Raw genomic sequence first — 18,872 nt, 5'->3', positions numbered from 1 at the left:
TGAAAAGGCGGGCCAACAAGGAAGGCGAAACCGAAGGGAAGAAATGCAAGAAAACACGGCCGATATGATCAGATCTGCATTGCTTGAGGAGGTCGCTGTATGCACCACCACTTCCTGCAGATCCTCAGCATCTTTAGCGAGTGAGTGTGAAGTCGGAATGGGACCGCAGAGCGAATGTTAGCCAAATTGAAGAGAGATCGGATGAGATCGTGGTATCTGTGAGCTGGTGGGTCGGTGTAAGCACTCTATCTTGGTGTGCGGAGCTTGGACGTGTATTGAACAGGGAGCCTGGGTGTAGCTGATTGCTATGGGTTTGGCGTTTGAAGTTCTTGCTGTTGCTCGATGACCGGTTGGATTTTGGCGTCGTTCACGTTCCTGATGTCAAATTAATGGCATCGTCATGAATACTCTCTTTGTGTAACATTGTAATGATGCCATCTCCGACTCGTATTCGTCCATTCGAGCAACGCAACCTGGAAAGCTGACTTTTCGCCGCTCTGAACGGACTTTGCACGATATATGAGCAGTAGTGAGGCATTCCCGGTTCTGACAGACGCCATCGGCACGTGTCGAAGAGGTTTGACAGGTTATCCGACCAGTCAGGAGGAAATGTCGTCTCTAGTCATGGCGTGCAGGAAGCTAGTGCAGGGCTCTGTGCGTGGTCCAGGGGCAGAGTCGGCATTGGGGCCCAATCACCTCGCCTGTCCGGCAGTATATTGGAATAAATTATCACCGCCGCTCCCCTCAATCGGGGAACCGTTGTTGCTGGTTTGGGCCATTCGGAAGACGTTGTTTCAGCGCGCATACAGCGACAGTCCCAGGGAAGCGGCTGTGGGCCAAGGAGCAACGGCGGTGTGGAGAAGCGCCGTTTCGCAATCTGAACCGGAGCGGAATCTTGTTCCTGCCATGCCGCAGCTGGCGGGCTCCTCGTCGGCCGCGTCTTCCTCCTCCACCACCACCTCGGTCTTTGCGCGCTTCAAGAGACAGCAGAGCAACGGCGGCAGCAGCCATGCCAACAAGAGCGTGACGAATCTCAGTGTGGATGCCGACGACGGGCCAGTGGAGTGGAGAGGCGGCAAGCTCATCCAGCACGAGCGAGCGCCGCGCACCGCCCACCACCACCCGCACCGCCGCGACAGCAGCATCCTCAGCCTGACCACCAGCGTCACCGACAGCGCCAAAGGCTTCGGCGCCAATGTGCGGCGGAGCGTGAGCCTGCGATCCCACCGCACCAACGGCAGCACCAGCGGCTCGTCCCTGGGCAATAGCACTGCGAGGAGTCCGAGCATAATCACAACACACCAGTCCTTCACGCCATTGACACCGGATACCACGATTGAGCAACCCGAAGGCGAGGACAAGGCCTTGTCTCCTCCCTCACACGCGCCGCCTGCGCCTCCCATCGTCAAGCGGAAGATCTCCCTCACCGCCAGAGGCCTCTCCCACAAATTTAAGTCAACCGAGAACCTCCACCGTCTCCACAGCGCCTCAACTGCCGCTCCTTTCTCACCGCCTAAATCAGACCCTCGCGCCTCCATGCTGGTCTCTACACAGCCTGCCCATGCCCCTCTGGGCAGGAAGAACTCCGATCAGAACCGACCTGGTCTACAACCTCAGGCCAGCTTCACGCGGGACATCTCGTCCTCGCATAGCAATGGCGCGCCTCTACAGCCGGTGCCTAGCCTGCCCCAGGGCATGGCAGCAGCAGGACCTCTGAACCCCAGTACAATCTACACACAAATACACGAGACGTCAGCGAAGCGCATCGCGACGATAGATTACATGAGGAAGCTTCACGAGGGGGACATATTCTACTTTGGCACTATTCACTACTCGCAATCAGCGCTGCATGGTATGCCTTCGATGCACGCGTACAAGCTTGGACGGAGAGCGACGAATTACTTCTTGCTCGGCCACAGCCTGCCTGCGTTACTGGATCTGAACTCCAACACACCGCTGGAGTACTTGCGAGCACTGTCTGCTCTCCTCACCGAATTTGAGACCTACCAATCGCTCTGTGGATGGGACGCGAGCGGAAACGTGGTTAAGAACAGCCGTATGGGCGGAATGTTCAAGAGTGGCATACGAGGCAGCAAGGGCCGTCGCTCTAGTACCGCGATCGCGCCTCTTGACCTTTCCCTCGAGACGAAACCAGATCTATTGGGGATCGCGCACAAAGACGCCAACCCGCACTCTCCTTCTGATATGTCCTCGACTATCAACCCCACAGGCCACGAATTCCAGTTCCTCCTCACGCCTCACATCCCGTTCGAGCCAGATTTTAGCACGACGCTCGGGACGCTGTGCGATACTCTTATGGATGTGTACGGCAAACTCATGGATCTCGTTTCTGGGCCCGAGCATTGTAATCCCACACTCATTGACGCCTTTTCGAAAGCAGACAAAGCGATCAGGAAAATCATGGTGGCGAATGTGGCGCGAGAGTTTGAGGATACGACGAGAGCGAGCGTGAAAAGCGAGATTGCGGGGCTGGGCAAACTGACGCTCGGCGGTCTCATGTAGGACATGGGCTGCGAGCGTCAATTGGTACTAATGATGGAGAAAGGAGAGGAGGAACATGAAGTGGAGGAGAACGCGGAACTGCAGGAAGAAAGGCTTTCAGCGTCGCTGCATAGGGATTTTTGAGATTTTGCGCAATGGACACGACCACGGATATATTGGAACGACGACTATGACACGGGAAACTCGGCCAGGTGGATTCGCTGGGAATGGCTCTGGCTGTGTAATACTGGATGTGATACCCCTTTTCATTCTATCTGCACAAAGGCGTCTAAGGGAGTCGGCAACGACGTGGGATCTTATTGCGATAGCAGCCGCATCTGGTCGGGACACGGAAGTGCAGGTAGAGGCTGGACACGTAGTGGAGGACTGTTGTAAACTGATAAAGATAATGCACATATTCTTCGTCAACTTCGATCTCGATGATTGCAACTCCTACCGCTCAGTGCGCAGTGAAGATTACGAGAGAAAGTGCACAGGTTGCCTCCTTGCCCAGCATGTACATGTACCCTCGTACCCAGCAGCGTGTACCACAGCTGGCGGCGGACAGCGTTTCGTGGCACAACCAGGTCAGCTGCAGGTACGGATTTGCGCATTTTGCGCACGTGTGACGAGCGCGTCGAGCTCTGTGCATCATCGCTCCGCACTTCACCTGCACCTCGTCCGCGCAGTGTGGTATATGCTGTAAGCACTGCTCGGCTTAAGCCACAGTCCACGGCAACTCGGCCTCTCGCCTTTGCATCCGCTCGGCTTAAACCACCGCTCTGCGCTTGTCCCGCCTGGCAGAAGGGCACATGATTGGCACGGACGCCGAAGCCACGGCCAACCATGACCAAAATTTTCCAATGCCACTCAGCACTCGCAAAGCCGAATGGAACGGGTTATCAGCAGCGCCTCGCACAACGTTATGCCGCGCACTGCATACGACGATTATGTCTGCGTCGGCGTGGACCACGGCGCGAGCGCTGCGATATCGCTGCAGCCAAACCGCAAACGGGCGCGGAATCAGGCGGTAGGGCGCAAATAACATCAGAGTCGCTTCGAAAAGCAAGACGAGAAATGCGTGTTATGACTCCCCTTGCGGGGGGTTTATAGGTAAGACCGTGAACCGCCCGCTGCCACCTCGCCTTTGTCTGTCCATACGTCAAGCGCCCCTCTGTCTGCCCGCCTTCTTATTGTGCACTGCCGCCTTTTCGACACTGCTCAGTTGCAATTTCCAGCGAACCATTTGCCTTTTCAAGGAAGCCTAGACTTCACCACCAGGTGGCCTACAGTCTACTCAAAAGCGTCACTCACAGCACGACCCAGCAAGACATCACCACCATGGCACCAGTCGCTCTCACCCCAGATCAGTCGGGCACATCGACGCCCACCTCGACATCTGCCTCTGCCCTCACCCAAGCCGGCATCAAGCATGCTCTCAATGGCAGCGCCGCCGCCAATGGCTCCGAACAGCAGCAACCCCTCGACACATCCCTCATGACCTACACCTACACATCAACACCACGAAACGTCCCCGAACCAGACTCAGCGGAGACCAAAGCCCAGAAGACCTGCACCGACCACATGGTCTCCGCACGATGGACCATCGAACACGGCTGGGACGCACCTGAGCTCAAGCCATACGGCCCCCTTGCCATCATGCCCAGCGCCAGCGTCCTCCACTACGCAACCGAATGCTTCGAAGGCCTCAAACTCTACCGTGGCTTCGACGGCCGTCTCCGCCTCTTCCGCGTCTCACGAAACTGCCAACGAATGCTCAAGAGTGCCCGCCGCATCGCCCTCCCAGACTTCGATCCAAAAGAGTTGGAGAAAATGATCATCGCGCTTTGTGCCACGGATGGAGACAAATGGCTGCCAAAAGAACGTGCAGGACACTTCCTCTACATCCGCCCCACCCTCATCGCAACAGATGCCGCCCTAGGTGTGCAACGTCCCCGCGAAGCTCTTCTCTATGTCATAATCGCCTGCTTCCCAGATATGAGCAAGAGCATTCCACCTGCCTTGAACGGCTCCGCAAATGGCACACAAGCCAAGCCTGGTCTCAAACTCCTCGCTAGCAACGAAGATACCATCCGTGCCTGGCCAGGCGGTTTCGGTTACGCCAAGCTCGGTGCCAACTACGGTCCTTCTCTCGTCGCCCAAGGTGAAGCCCGCAGCCGTGGTTTCGACCAAGTCCTATGGCTTTTCGGCAAAGAATGCTACGTCACCGAAGCCGGCGCATCGAATTTCTTCCTCGTCTGGAGAAACCGCGAATCAGGTAAACTTCAACTCGTCACTGCTCCGCTCGAAGAACGCATCATTCTCGAAGGTGTCACTCGCGCGTCCATCCTCGAACTTGCGAAGTCAAGACTTTCCAAGAAGGTTGGCGATTTGGAGGAAGTCGAAGTTGTCGAGCAGAGATTCACAATGGATGATATTCTGGAAGCTGAGAAGGAAGGAAGATTAATTGAGGCTTTCGCTGCAGGGACTGCGTTTTTCGTTGCGCCAATTGGGTTGATTCACTTCCGGAATAAGGATTTGGAAGTTCCGATGAGTGAGGGCGAGACCGGCGCTTATGCAAAGGCGATTAAGAGTTGGTTGGTGAACATTATGTATGGCAAGGAGGAGCATGAATGGGGAGTTCTGGTGAAGTGATGTTGTGGTTTTGCTTCCTGGAGGAATTGATTAGTGAACTTTCCCGGCAGCTTAATGCTGGGGTTGGTCTTTGAACGGAAAAGTGCATTTGGATGGCGAATGGGATCGTTGTTGGATGGGAGCGAAACATATGACGGGCTTGCTTTAGATTTGTGAATAGTTTGGTATGCAAGCTATGAAGGGACATGACGGCAGAGTTCTTGAGTGGTTTTCCTCCTTCGTGCCGTTGAAACCATCTGTTGCAGATGTGTTCTGACGCTCTCTCGGCTTTGGTGGTGACGTTGGGGCCTTAGAGCGCTTCCCGTGCCCATGATTGTTCAGGTAAGTGGAGTGCGGACTTACTTGAACCAGTTGCCGCAGTAGGTGCTGCACCCGCCATGTGAAAAGCACAGCAACTGGATCTGGGAAGCATTTCAATTGCTGTGCATGCTGTCCTGCTGCTGTTGTTTGTCGGAACGAGGATGCGCGTGTAGGCCTACCGCTCGCATGTGGAGAAGATGGCTTGCCTTTGACTAGCAACGTATCAACACGGCCGACGACAAGAGATTGAGCGCCAGAAGCAGGCGCGCATGAATTCGGGAAGTCCAAAGACATGTCCATCCCCGTCGCCAAAGTTCAGCGCACCTTGAGCCAGTTCACTGTTGGGTCGTTGTACGTCGCGACACGATTGCGCGAAGAGAATGGGGTCTAAAGCGGATCGTTGCATGCTTTCCTCAAGAGTCGTGATTGCCATTTGGCGTAGCTTGCCAGGCAGTTGCGATTTCTCGACCTCACCTTCTCGATCTTCACGTCTGTTGCTCCCTATAATCTCGTCAACAAACCATAACCCAGCTACTCGAAAAGTCACCAACTTACCCAAACGCGACTTTGAGCTCTTTCACCGAGACTGTGGCGAGGTACACTGTGAGCACCGGTACGTTCCTCTTTTTGGTTTCACTTCCCTGAGCCTGGCCCATCACCTCAAACGCGTCGTCCGAGGACTCGTCGTCTTGCTCGCCGCCACCACCACCGGTGGCTGCGTTGGGACCCTTCTCACCTCGCTTGATCTTATTGTCGCCATGATTCCCACGTCTCGGAATTTCATCCAACCTGGAATTCAGAGCGGAATACTGGTACACAGGTACCCCTCTGGCCACCAGATCGCGCTTGGCGATTTCGACAATACTGATCAGCTTGCCTGCTGCTTTGGGAGAGGTAGCTGTGATCGCAACTACAACGGGCAGTGCGGCAGCGGTAGTGTCATCCTGGCGTGTGGTCATCATGACCAGCTTTCCAACCACGGCCGAAGTGCGGCTCGAAATTTGGGTTCCTGATGCTACCCCAAACTTCTCCAGGGCATACTTGCCCTGCAACGACGACTCTTCAAACGCCATGTTGCTTCAGAGTTTTCCTTCCAGCCTGCCTGCCTAGCAACAGCAAGTCGGGGTTTTGCGAGCTACGCGGCGTTGGGGAGAGTTTGAAACTCTCACTGCTGGGAGCTCTCGAGATTGGAAGCCTGGCGCGCGAGTCGGAGTGCAGAGCCAAAGAAAGGATTCCTGCCCAGCCGCGGAGGAGAGTTACTTGCTCAGAGTCGCGTCAACCACCACCGCGTGCTGGATCCGGTATTCCGGAATAGTGGTGCACTTATGGCCTGGAGCGAGCACGTGACGGGCGCAATAACAAACAGGAAAGCTGTCGCATGTGAATGCAATCGCGGAAATTTGCCAGTTCGATGTTGATGGCTTCCTATGGCTTCCGCGCCAGTCGATAACTCAATGTTGTGCTCAGACCGAGCTAAAGGCGATAGGCGAGAAGCCGGAAGAGCGAGCTGGCTGACGTGAAAGGCAGACACCCCAGCTTGCGACGACACGCCGCAGGTTGTCCATTCCAACGAGAGCGACGAGTCACAACATCTCGACCCCGGCCCATCGCGCAAACAAACACGACTTTTCCCGCCCTGCTGCGTCGTTTGTCGCTGCAACGACGCGGGCCTTGCTTACGAGCGCCGCTTGGCGATCGGCTTGGAAGCACGACAGAACATTCGGCGACGGTGGTCAGGGGGAAATAGGTGGTTATCGACCGTCCGAGGCAGCTTAGCCCCATCGCCGCTCCGCCCGAAGAAATCCAGCTTCGCGGCGTGGCGCAGCCCCCCCGGCAGTGGAATCGCCTCCTACTGGCCGGCGGCGTGTGCTCCCTCGCGTCCATGCTGGAGTCTATGATCTCAAAGCAACGGCATCTAGGCTGAGAGCGGCCTAGCGTCGAGCTTCTGTCGTGTCGACTGTCGCCTTGTGTGCTTCCTCCCACGACTTGCGTCGTTTCTTACCACCTCTGGGACAAACGTCCAACACCTTCGACTTTGTCGCAACACCGTTCGGCGGCGCGAATCTCCTTCTAGACTTCCTCCTTTCTACTTTTGCGATTCATAGAATTGTCTTGTGTTAATAGCGACTACTTCTAATACTTTACCACCTCGTGGCCGCGCGCTGACGACCTCCGAGCTTCATCGCCCCGGCCTGATCTCCGCCCCGACCTCACGCCCGACCTCGCCAGAGCTTGGAACGCGACGTTGGACTGCCGCCACCACCGGTCAACGCCTACCCGTGACTGAAATAAGTCACCTACCCTCGACTGGACCCTCCTCAGACCTCGACGGTCTCGCACAATCACTTGCGACACACTCATGCGACGCCGATAAACCCGACTTTCCGTCGCAAACATAATTGACAAGAGCTCTTTGGAGGCAGCAGCTTCTTGGCTTTCAGTGCGACGTCGCTGGAGCCTTGCGCGCCAACAACATGCAGAGCATCTTCCGTTTGCCCTGGTGCAGCGAGCACCAACTCAAGCTATCTGAGAAGGCGAATCTCGACAAGATGCGGCCCATGGTAGAAATACCGGTGTTGCAAGACTTGAAGAGAAAGCGCCCAGATGGCTCCGACGCGGTCTCTGCCGGACAAACGATGCCCATCTCGAAGAAGCAGCAAATGGACTTTGTACGACAATTCTCGCCGAGCACCACTTCACTTCAGGCTCCTGCACAGAATCCACTCAACTCTTCGACTCGATTCGCTTCTACGCCACTCCTGCCAAAACCAGTGGCTGCTCCTGCGACTGACGCCGACCTCGCGACTTCTACACCGGAAGTCAAGCAGCTCAGCCACCCAGCCGCTACGCAGCCATCCGCAGCCCTGCCAACTCCAGCTACTTCCACGACACCGCTACCAGTCAAGGAGACCACGCCTATCATTATGGATACAACGGTCGACAAAGCTGCCCAGCTCTCAAAGGCCCAGGTGATCATCGAGACTGAACTCAATATGCAGATCCTCATGAAGCACAACGAGCTGCGCTTGATTGAGCAAGAACTGGCCAAGTGCCAGATCGCGCTCGAGCAATTGAGGCGATGCGAGCTGCGACCTTATCCTGGCTCTGAGAAGCCTTCACTGGCGGCCTCAGAGGGTAAAGGTCCAGCTATCGCCACTCTTCCCGGACATTCTGTACCTTCGCATCCTGCGCCGTACGGTGTCACAGACGGCCCTTACTCGAAGCACTACGCGCAGTGGCTGCTCCGTGATCCACAGTTCGACTCGGTCTCACCTGAGGCACTTGCTCTGGCTGAAACACGTGTCCAAGCCTCTGGTCGGCCCGTTCGCAACAGCACTAGCAGCTTCCATGCTCCTCGAAAGTCCGCTAGTAAGACTCTTGGCACCTCGACCAGATCGTCGGAATCTCTCCACAGCCTGCCCAATTACCCTGCTGCGCCAGTCAAGGACAAGTCGCAGCCACTGGTGCTCACTCGCTCGACTGACGGGCAACTGGTCAAGCTCATTTGCAAGAACTGCCACCGTGGTAATTTCAGCAGCATTCAAGGTTTCCTCAATCACTGCCGTATAGCACACAAGGTTGACTACAAGTCGCACGATCAAGCTGCAATCGACTGTGGCCAATTGCTGGATGCGGAGGAGAAGGCGAATGTGCCACCTGAGACCTTAAAAACTCACGCCCCGAAGCCAAGTGTTAGCAGGGTGTCGGCATCGTTAGCCTCGACTCCTGCCAAGGTTCAGCCCATCGCAAGTGGCCTTGTTCATCCGTACATCTCGAACTCTCCTTCGTCCCGTCCAAATGGAGCGGCAAATGCGAAGGCTGTGCCGAATCTCAAGACTCCGGTCCCGTCGTCTCACAAATCGGCATCGTTCAAGGCATCTGGTCAAACTCCCATGTTATCATCCCTATTCCAGAAGCATAATATGAAGGTTGATCTTGATCAAGCAGTTGCAGATGCAAAGGAAAAGGTGGATCTGAATGCCGATGTTGAGTTGTTGTCTCCGGACACAATCTCCGACCCGAATTCGCCGGCCACTCCATTCGGTCCCGGTGCACGCATGCCGATGGGCAACCATGGCTATTTTGGGCAACAGCAAGGCCGCAAAGGCTTCGGCAGCAACACACAGCGTCCACGCCCTGCACCGATTGCGCCGGCGCCAGCTCGCGACTTCCACTTGCACAGCCAATTGTCATCGCCGCAGGACCTTACCTCCGCCACTCTGAGCCCGAACACGGCGGACAGCAACCCTGGCATGGTTAGCGATCACGAGGATGACGATCACTCGATATCCGAGGAGGATGCGCCGCAGATTGAGATGCCTGATGTGAGACCACCAATGGAGACTGTCGGCCGCACTTGCGGAGAGCAGATGGAACTCGATGTTGTCGATGACGTGGAAATGGGCGAACGTGGTGTCATGATTAGGAGGAATAGTATGCCTGGTAACGATTTGCACGGTTTCAGGCCTGCTGGGAGCCCATCGCGGAAGATGGGCGGTAACTAAGAATGAAGACATGGCTTTCTGGAATGTCTGGTGTTACGATATACATGTCGGAAATGGTGTGTGTCGTGTGCTGCGACTTGTGTGTGTGTTATATATGATAGAGGACTCTTTTGGGGCTCGCTTTGCTGCGTAGCTTTTCAAACCTCGCTCTCAGTCTGGACGGATAGCTAGATGCTTGATGGACGGAAATGAAACAACTCTACCCTCTGCAATTCTGCGATTACTTCTATTTTCTCATTATGAGTGAAGTGAGATTCAACTGATCTTCTCTTTTCACATGCTAGCAAAATGCATTGTTGATCCACCGCGTTCTGCTTGCAGTGTCGATCACGCTTGTTGATCTTGGGTCGCATCTTGCATCGGCCACTTGGTCTGGCGTTTTCGGCTGGCCCGTCCGAAACCGAGCGCCAAGTGTTACGTTCACTTTCGCCGTCGTACAGACCACGTTCCTACCTTTCTTCGCATGTTCGCGCATGAACAACACAGCAACAAGAGTTTGACGAAGACGGAACCGCGAAGATGGTTTCTTGGGGGACGTAAGTCAACCCATCCTAATCTCGAAAACACAACGCGCGCAAATACTGACCTCCATCTCACAGAATCCAATCCCTCGTCCTCTTCCTCGGACCACTCATCCTCCCCAAAGCAATAGCTTTCTACCGAAGCATCAAGAACCGGCCTTCGAATGCCTCTTCAATCAAGCCCTTGTCCTCCAGCGCCTCAATCGCACTCGGGATCCTCTTCACTTCTGGCGTCGTAGCTTTCCTCTCTACACTCCCCATCTTCGCACCCGAGAACATTTTCCGCCTCACTCAAAGTCGTCTCCACACTTCTGGCGGAGTTCTCTTAACTCGACTGGGAGCTTTACGACCTGTTACGGGAACCGATCAAAAGCTCCGCGAAGTTTTTGACGCTGGGGGATTAGAGGCGAGGTTATTGTATGTGAGATATGGACCTAATGTCTTGATCGAGAATACGCTGGGTCAAGTTGGGGAGATTGATATGGGGAGGAATTTCTTTCTTTATGCGCTGCCTGGACTTCTAGGACCGCATCTGGCGCATTTGTTTGCGTTGGGGATCGCGACGAGTGGGACGTGGTGTGGAACTGAAGGAGCGAAATGGAGGACTATCGCTGTGATTTTGGGGATGGTTGTTGCGGTGTTGGAAGTTTATTTTGTGGTGAATTATGATGATGCGAGAAATTTGAGGAGTGTGAGGTATAATGATGTGGATTTCTTGTTTTGGAAGATGAGGGTTTGGAGGGGGATTGGGGTTGCGGCTGTTGATGCTGGGTTGGGGTGGTGTGTTTGGGCTCAGGCTACGGGGAGGGCGTGGGTTGGTGGGGGGTCGGCGGGGGAGAGGTTGAGAGATCAGGTGAAGGTTTTGGAGGGGACATTGTTTAAGGCGAGGGGGGTGGGGGTTGTTAGGAACGGAGTTGTGAGGGATGCCGGGTTGAGGAGGAGGGTGGATGATTATTGGATGAAGGAGGGGGAGGTGATGAAGGATGTTATTGAGCAGCCGGAGGTGCTGGAGGCGCAGAGGAATGCGTTGAAGAGGATGAATGCTGCGGGTACGGCGCAGGAGGCGGAGGCATTTATCAACATTCTACTTGATGGCCCGTCGCCTCAGCAGCTACCTGCAGGAAGATAGCGAAGTTGATAGATTGTATGAATAGCATGTTACAATTGCTATTCTAGGGTCCAGCTAATATTGAGAGCAAACGTCCGCACTGCAATAACCCGTGGACAGGCAGTCATCACACATGTAATGTTTCATTACTGCTGCAACTCATCTCACCAAGAACAAGCCGGACTGTTGGGTCGGCGAGTCTTGGCAGCGTCTGGCCTTTCGGACACATCGTGTCGGCGTCAATGTGACTCCCACCCGACCAAACTTATCCTACACCACTTTTCCGGCCCTCCGCGCGTTATTTTACGGCGCCGGACATTGCAGCCTCATCTCCTGTCTTGGTCCCAAACATGGCGCTGTGGCTGCTGACGCGCCCACATGCAAGCCACTCTCTGGAGACGTGTTCAGGTCGAACGAAGTGTTCACGTGGAACACCATGGAATTGTCTGAAATGGATTGTGCAAGACCTCGTGTTCTGCCCGGACCACGTGTATGTGGTAACACTGGCTTGGACGACGGACGTCCGATGGCCATGTGCGGGATAGTCCTACTCGTACTGGGCGGTGTGCACTCATCCGAGGATGGCCGTGTTCACGGACGAAGGGAATGCCAGGAATTGTGCTTCTTCACAGGAGCCGGCTCGCAGCCTGGCAATTCGGGCAGAGCATTTTGCGTGTCCGGAATGTGGATTAACGACTGTCTCGTTTTATTCTCTGCGCTGTAGTACCGAGTCCTAGGCGCAGGGGCCGCCGCAGTCTCAGCAATACTGTAGAGAGAATTGGATATGGTAGGATCAGTCGTTGATCGCCTTGAGATGGTGGGGCGTGGGAGCCCTGGTAATGGCGAGATTTGTCGAACTTCGGGTGTGCTGGGTAGTGGAGATACTTGTCGAGCGGGAGGTGGGTATTGCACGGGCGACAAGCGTCGGGAGCTACTCCCACTAGATAGAGACAGCGGGGAGACCTTCCGGGATGGGACGTCCAGGGTGGTGGGAGATGGCGGCAACCAGCCACTCAGCGGGGGAGTGGTGCTGCTTCCGGGAACAAGACTCGAAGGCAGGGGTGGGACCTCTGGGATTTGAGGCACGGAAGATGGGGGTGGAGTGTATGCCTGGTATTGTGCATTGTTTTGATTGCCATTGCAGCCTCCGTTGTTGTTGGTGATCGTTGATGTTCTGGAGAGGCTGGCAGTATTCGCGACCGTCGTGCTTGGGGAAAGTGGCGATATGACATGGCTTTCCGTAGATGAGGAGCGAGTGCGTGTTGTGGGCTTGATCGATTTCAGTGTTGGCGAGTGACCCATCTGCGGACGATGCGAAGCCACTTCTTGCACAGGAGGGTCTCGTTGTTTTTCAAGGTCTTCATCGCTGACAACCTTGATTGTTGGTGGGAGAAAGAACATCTGAGTGCCCAGACTCTTATCAATGTTCCGTCGGCGTCGCTTGCGAACGAGATAGACAATTGCCAGAACAATAAGTGAAGCTACGGCTACTGAGCCAGTAGCAATGCCGACCACAACTCCATACTCCATGTTCGCAGCTGTACAGCGATAAGCGTGCAGAAACGAGGATTGCTGCGACTGTTACACAAGGATGCTGGAGGGGTGAAGAAAAGAACCAGGAAACCCAACAACCTCTTGATAAGACTCCTACGGCTCCTTCATATGCACTGACTGCTGCGCCGACGCTCCATGTGTTGGTTCGCATGGCGACGCAGTGGTGGTTCACGAGGCCGTGAGGGCGCCGATGCTGGGCTGAGAGGCGTCCAGAGGGCCATGATCAACAGCGCCTCCTCTCACGTGCTTCCGCCTCACAATATATCTGTTTATAGCATGCAAGTGAAGATCGGAGGAAGAGGAGGATGGCGATGGCGGAGGCTGAGCCAAGCACGAAGGTTCGCGCGGTGGTCTGTTCGGGAGGTGCCGTTGCTGGTCTTGGCGGTGCGCTTCAGGACTTTTTCCGATCCAAGATGAAGTGACCTGCAGCACGACATCATTACCTGGCACAGCCAACGGCCCTGCCACACCGACACCAGGCTGCGCGACGATGGACGACGACTTGTTCGACGTGTTCGAGGACAAGCCTCAGGCGGCCAACACCAAAAAGGCCGGCAAGAAGAGGTCACTGAACGGTGATGTCAAGCAGAATGGCGGCGACACGAGCATGACCGACGCTTCGAGTGTGTCGCCAGCAGCAGCCGGCTCGAAGACGGAGGCGAGGGACTTTGCTGGAGACGCCAATGGCAACACGCCAAAAGGAGACGACACCGATGCCCGCGGGCAGAAGCGACCACGACTGGAGGACGAACCCGAGCCGGTGGTGACAGACGAGTTTGAGACAGAACAGCAGCGCGAGGTTGCGGCGGCGGCAGGATTACAGGCACAACAAGAGGGCAGTGCCGTGACGATCAAGCATCAAGTGCGCCATCAAGTGTCCCTGCCGCCGGACTGCGAATATGTGCCCATTTCACAACACAAGCGGCCAGAGAACCCGGCGCGGACATGGCCCTTTGCTCTGGATCCTTTCCAAGAGGTTTCGATTGCATCCATCGAGCGCAATGAGAGTGTGTTGGTCTCGGCGCACACTTCAGCAGGAAAGACAGTGGTGGCAGAATATGCGATCGCGCAGTGTCTGAAGAACAATCAGCGTGTCATCTACACGAGTCCCATCAAGGCGCTCAGCAACCAGAAGTACCGTGAGTTCCAGGCAGAGTTCGGCGACTGTGGGTTGATGACTGGAGATGTCACCATCAACCCTACAGCGACCTGCTTGGTCATGACGACTGAGATTCTGAGGTCTATGCTGTACCGCGGTAGTGAGATCATGCGCGAAGTCGCGTGGGTGGTGTTCGACGAGGTACACTACATGAGAGACAAGACGAGAGGTGTTGTGTGGGAAGAGACGATCATCCTGCTCCCCGACAAGGTTCGCTACGTCTTCCTGTCCGCCACTATCCCCAACGCCATGCAGTTCGCCGAGTGGATCACCAAGACGCACAATCAACCATGCCACGTGGTGTATACCGACTTTCGACCTACGCCTCTTCAACACTACTTCTTCCCAGCTGGTGCCGATGGCATACACCTGATCGTCGATGAGAAGGCTGTGTTCAGGGAGGAGAACTTCAACAAGGCTATGGCTGCGATCGCAGAGAAGGCGGGTGACGATGGATCCGATCCAATGGCGAAGCGCAAAGGCAAAGGCAAAGACAAGAAGACGAACAAGGGAGGCCGCAAGGATGGCCCGACTGACATCTACAAGATCGTCAAGATGATCATGATGAAGAACTACAACCCCGTCATCGTCTTCTCCTTTTCGAAGCGCGAGTGCGAGAACTATGCTCTGCAAATGTCTCAACTGGCGTTCAACGATGAGTCTGAGAAGGCGATGGTGTCGAAGGTCTTTGACTCGGCCATCGAGATGCTGTCGGAGGAAGACAAGCAGCTCCCACAGATCCAGCACATCCTGCCACTTCTTCGTCGTGGTATTGGTATTCACCACTCAGGCTTGCTGCCCATCCTCAAGGAGACGATCGAGATTTTGTTCCAGGAAGGCCTGATCAAAGTCCTGTTTGCGACCGAAACCTTCTCCATTGGTCTCAACATGCCTGCCAAGACAGTTGTGTTCACATCTGTGCGCAAGTTCGACGGCATCACGCAGCGATGGGTAACACCCTCGGAGTTCATTCAAATGTCTGGCCGTGCTGGTCGTCGTGGTCTCGATGAGCGCGGTATTGTGATCATGATGATTGACGAAAAGATGGACCCACCAGTCGCTAAAGAGATTGTCAAGGGTGAACAAGACAAGCTTAATTCGGCATTCCATCTTGGCTACAACATGATTCTCAATCTGATGCGTGTCGAAGGAATCAGTCCGGAATTCATGTTGGAGCGCTGCTTCTTCCAATTCCAGAATGCAGCATCTGTCTCAGGCTTGGAGAAGCAACTCACTGAGCTTGAGCAGAAGCGTGCAGATGTGATCATCGAAGACGAGCCACAGGTGAAGGAATACTACGATCTCAGGCAGAATCTGGACACTTATTCTGCTGAGATGAAGCAGGTTATTACCCATCCGCAATATCTGTGCAAGTTCCTGCAATCTGGTCGCCTGGTTAAGGTGAAATACAAGAACTACGACTTTGGCTGGGGCGCGGTCGTTAATTTCGTCCGCGTCAAGCCAGGCCGAGGTCAGAATGAAGACGATGTCCAAGCTGGGCAGTCTGTCATTGTCGATGTGCTTCTCAACGTTGCTGCTGACAGTACATCGGTCCCTTCCAGCCAACTCAAGGACGATTTGCCACCTGGAGTCCGCCCTTGCGCACCTGGCGAGAAGGGCAAGATGGAAGTCGTACCAGTCATGAACGGCATCATCGACAGCGTGGGACACCTTCGCGTGTTCTTGCTTAACGATCTTAGAACGACTGAGCAACGAAACACCGTTCGAAAGGCCCTCGAGGAAGTGGCTCGTCGCTTTCCGGATGGCGTGGCGATTCTCGACCCGATCGAGAACATGGGGATCAACGATGATGGTTTCAAAAAGCTACTACGCAAGATTGAGGTGCTTGAGCACAAGTTGCTCTCGCATCCACTTCACAAGAGTGAGAGACTGGAAGAACTCTACGAACAGTACGCGTCCAAGATCGCAATCACGAGCGAGATCAAGGAGGCGCGGAAGAAGATGTCAGATGCGATGGCTGTTCTTCAGCTCGACGAATTGAAGAATCGCAAGCGCGTGCTTCGTCGTCTGGGCTTCACCAATGATGCCGACGTCGTTCAGCTAAAGGCCCGCGTCGCTTGCGAGATCTCCACTGGTGATGAGCTGGTGCTTTCCGAGCTGCTGTTCAATCGTTTCTTCAACGAGCTCACGCCAGAGCAATGCGCGGCCACCCTTTCAGCTTTCATCTTCGAGGAGAAGAGTGATGAGGCACCAGCGCTCAAGGAGGAGCTGGCTAAGGCTTACAGAGAGATCCAGGCACAAGCACGTCAGATCGCCAAGGTCTCGATGGAATGCAAGGTACTAGTGAACGAAGAAGAGTACCTTCAGTCCTTCAAGCACCAACTGATGGAGGTTGTGCTCTCCTGGTGCAATGGCGCATCCTTCGCCGATATTTGGTGAGTGCTACCTGAGCCCTTACTTTTTCCCGCTAACAACATCTAGCAAAATGACCGATGTCTACGAAGGGTCTCTGATCCGACTTTTCCGCCGCCTCGAAGAACTCCTACGACAAATGGCTCAAGCCTCCAAGGTCATGGGCTCCGAGGAACTGGAGAAGAAATTCGAAGGAGCCTTGGGCAAGGTTAGACGCGATATTGTCGCCGCACAGAGTTTGTACTTGTAGAATGCGTATCGGACATACAGGACACTTCAGCACGAGACCACCGGGACTGGATATGGGAAAGAGGCGTTCAATAAAATTGTAGTATGTAGTATCCGAACGATTGCTATTGCCGCGAAAGGCTTTAGCCATGCCGGGCCTGACCTTCGTGCCGGAGAGATTGCTGTGAGCCTTTCGGGGCTTGGTGCGATGCAATCTCGACGATGGTGCCGAGGAGGCTGGCGGGACCTTAGACTGATTTCTTCCTTGTTCCCACGGCTTGTCTTAAACCAAGTCGGACATCTCTGAGCAGGTCTACAACTGTCACTCATTATGCGGACTTGCCGCGACCTCCGCTACATAAGCTAGCTTGAGGTTCGCTGGGCGTGACGGTCAGGGTACGAAACTCGTCGTTAGAGTCGCTATATTGGAGCAGTGCTCGGGTAGGTCATCTTTCTGCTTAGGCTCTAGGTAGTTCGTGGACGGTAGGGCAGATGTGTCTGCCGAGGCGTCTGCTACGAGACTGGTCTACATGTGCGATAGCACGAATTCGACCAAACTTGGCTGGGTGCGAAGAGGTTGGAATGGCGAAGGAGGAAGTCCTGTCGGGGTTCAAATACCATCTGCATGGGAGACACAACAAAGACTCCAGGCCGAATAGTACCATTCACGAGCGTTATGTCAGCTGTCGATAAGGTTCGCCTATCTGGGAACAAGTTCGGACGAGTTCAGCAAGATGAGCCAGATGCTTGGGGTCTCTTTGCCCCAAACTTGGAGTCGAATGGATCTGAGCACGATGGCCTTTCTCGGTGTGGTCGCTAAGACTTGACTCGGATAGAACTCTCTTCTGATGCGCCCTATTTTGTCTAGTCTCAGCTTGGAAAAGCGACTTTCCTATTGTCGGGCGACCTCCAGTGCGGACTATTCTGGAGAGGCTCTTCGACAAGCCGCTTGGTGGCTCGCAGTCTTAGACTATCTCTGGCCCCTGAATTGGTTCTAACCTGAGATCTGGTCGATATTTGCACAACTTTGGAATGTATCGGCCACATCGAAACACGCCTCCAATTGTAAAGGAAAGCCATGCCGTACTTGAATGTTCATATAAGAGAAGCGTGTATCTGGAATTTTATGAGGCAGATCCAACCACTGTAATTCACAACTACAAAGCTCCAGTAGCACCGACCACATGAACAGCATCAATATAAGACGAGCTCCCATCCAATCCAGTCACAACGCCGAAGCTCAGATTGCCATCAACACGAGCTTTCCTGTCCCCCACTCGAAGTCTGCGAAAACATCGAAGGAGTCGCTCAAAAGTACAACCTACACGAAAGGACAAGATCGAAAATGTTCCAAGCATTCAGGGTTTCCATTTGTGTGAGCGGAACGTTCCAGGACGCCCATGCAGTCATCTACATCAGCAAGACCAAAGACCACGGTATCCGTTATCACCTCAAGAAAGCCGACCGCGGAGATGCAGGGTCAGTAGAACTTGAGGTCGCAGGGTGTCCCGCCCCAGTGTCTTCTCCGATGTATGAATACGAGACCTGCGTCCGCAACATCTTCGAGCGAGATTTCGAGATTTTGAAGACTTTGTGTGGCAGCGTGGATGTTCGGGTGACGAAATCGGGTGATGGCAGTATCCCGTGGGCAACGGAGGTCATGGAAAGAGCGACTCAGCAAGGTATCTGTTGGTGAGAAGAGAGTACAGTCTTCTCAAGCGAGATGGCGGAAGGGGTGATGCCTGCGAATACGTTGATAAATCCTATCACGCGTAGGAAGTCGCCGAAGAGAGCTTATTGGGCGGTATCTCAGTCCTAAAGGGCGATAAATGTCTATGCTTTCGACGTACGACCATACATACCTACGCAGAATATCCAAATGGGCTCAGCCCCGACCCCTTAGGGATCACCCCTTCCGCCATCTCGCTTGAGAAGACTGTACAACAAACTTGATAGACAATTGCTGG

General features: G+C 54.6%; 7 protein-coding genes across 7 annotated transcripts; 5 read left to right on the top strand and 2 right to left on the bottom strand.

Moving 5' to 3' along the window:
- Window positions 1-906: 906 nt before the first annotated feature.
- Window positions 907-2,523, top strand: CKM354_000741700 (uncharacterized protein; the record flags this gene model as incomplete). Its single annotated transcript, XM_044802765.1, has 1 exon — window positions 907-2,523. The coding sequence occupies one exon, from the start codon at window positions 907-909 to the stop codon at window positions 2,521-2,523; it is 1,617 nt and encodes a 538-aa protein (XP_044658700.1).
- Window positions 2,524-3,843: 1,320 nt separating this feature from the next.
- On the top strand, window positions 3,844-5,157 carry CKM354_000741600 (uncharacterized protein; the record flags this gene model as incomplete). The annotated part of the gene is made up of 1 exon (XM_044802764.1): window positions 3,844-5,157. The coding sequence occupies one exon, from the start codon at window positions 3,844-3,846 to the stop codon at window positions 5,155-5,157; it is 1,314 nt and encodes a 437-aa protein (XP_044658699.1).
- Window positions 5,158-5,942: 785 nt separating this feature from the next.
- On the bottom strand, window positions 5,943-6,530 carry CKM354_000741500 (uncharacterized protein; the record flags this gene model as incomplete). Its single annotated transcript, XM_044802763.1, has 2 exons — window positions 5,943-5,958; window positions 6,013-6,530. The coding sequence occupies 2 exons, from the start codon at window positions 6,528-6,530 to the stop codon at window positions 5,943-5,945; spliced, it is 534 nt and encodes a 177-aa protein (XP_044658698.1).
- A 1,401-nt stretch (window positions 6,531-7,931) lies between these two features.
- On the top strand, window positions 7,932-9,962 carry CKM354_000741400 (uncharacterized protein; the record flags this gene model as incomplete). The annotated part of the gene is made up of 1 exon (XM_044802762.1): window positions 7,932-9,962. One exon carries the CDS (start codon window positions 7,932-7,934, stop codon window positions 9,960-9,962), a length of 2,031 nt encoding a protein of 676 aa, XP_044658697.1.
- Window positions 9,963-10,481: 519 nt separating this feature from the next.
- On the top strand, window positions 10,482-11,612 carry CKM354_000741300 (uncharacterized protein; the record flags this gene model as incomplete). Its single annotated transcript, XM_044802761.1, has 2 exons — window positions 10,482-10,498; window positions 10,562-11,612. The coding sequence occupies 2 exons, from the start codon at window positions 10,482-10,484 to the stop codon at window positions 11,610-11,612; spliced, it is 1,068 nt and encodes a 355-aa protein (XP_044658696.1).
- A 570-nt stretch (window positions 11,613-12,182) lies between these two features.
- Window positions 12,183-13,121, bottom strand: CKM354_000741200 (uncharacterized protein; the record flags this gene model as incomplete). Its single annotated transcript, XM_044802760.1, has 1 exon — window positions 12,183-13,121. The coding sequence occupies one exon, from the start codon at window positions 13,119-13,121 to the stop codon at window positions 12,183-12,185; it is 939 nt and encodes a 312-aa protein (XP_044658695.1).
- A 514-nt stretch (window positions 13,122-13,635) lies between these two features.
- CKM354_000741100 (ATP-dependent RNA helicase MTR4) lies at window positions 13,636-16,927 on the top strand (the record flags this gene model as incomplete). Its single annotated transcript, XM_044802759.1, has 2 exons — window positions 13,636-16,700; window positions 16,747-16,927. The coding sequence occupies 2 exons, from the start codon at window positions 13,636-13,638 to the stop codon at window positions 16,925-16,927; spliced, it is 3,246 nt and encodes a 1,081-aa protein (XP_044658694.1).
- Window positions 16,928-18,872: the final 1,945 nt, after the last annotated feature.

Source organism: Cercospora kikuchii, assembly GCF_019650295.1.
Source record: "Cercospora kikuchii DNA, contig_00004, whole genome shotgun sequence".
NCBI classification, from domain to species: Eukaryota; Fungi; Ascomycota; class Dothideomycetes; order Mycosphaerellales; family Mycosphaerellaceae; genus Cercospora; species Cercospora kikuchii.
This window is presented reverse-complemented; position numbering and strand designations above follow the sequence as displayed.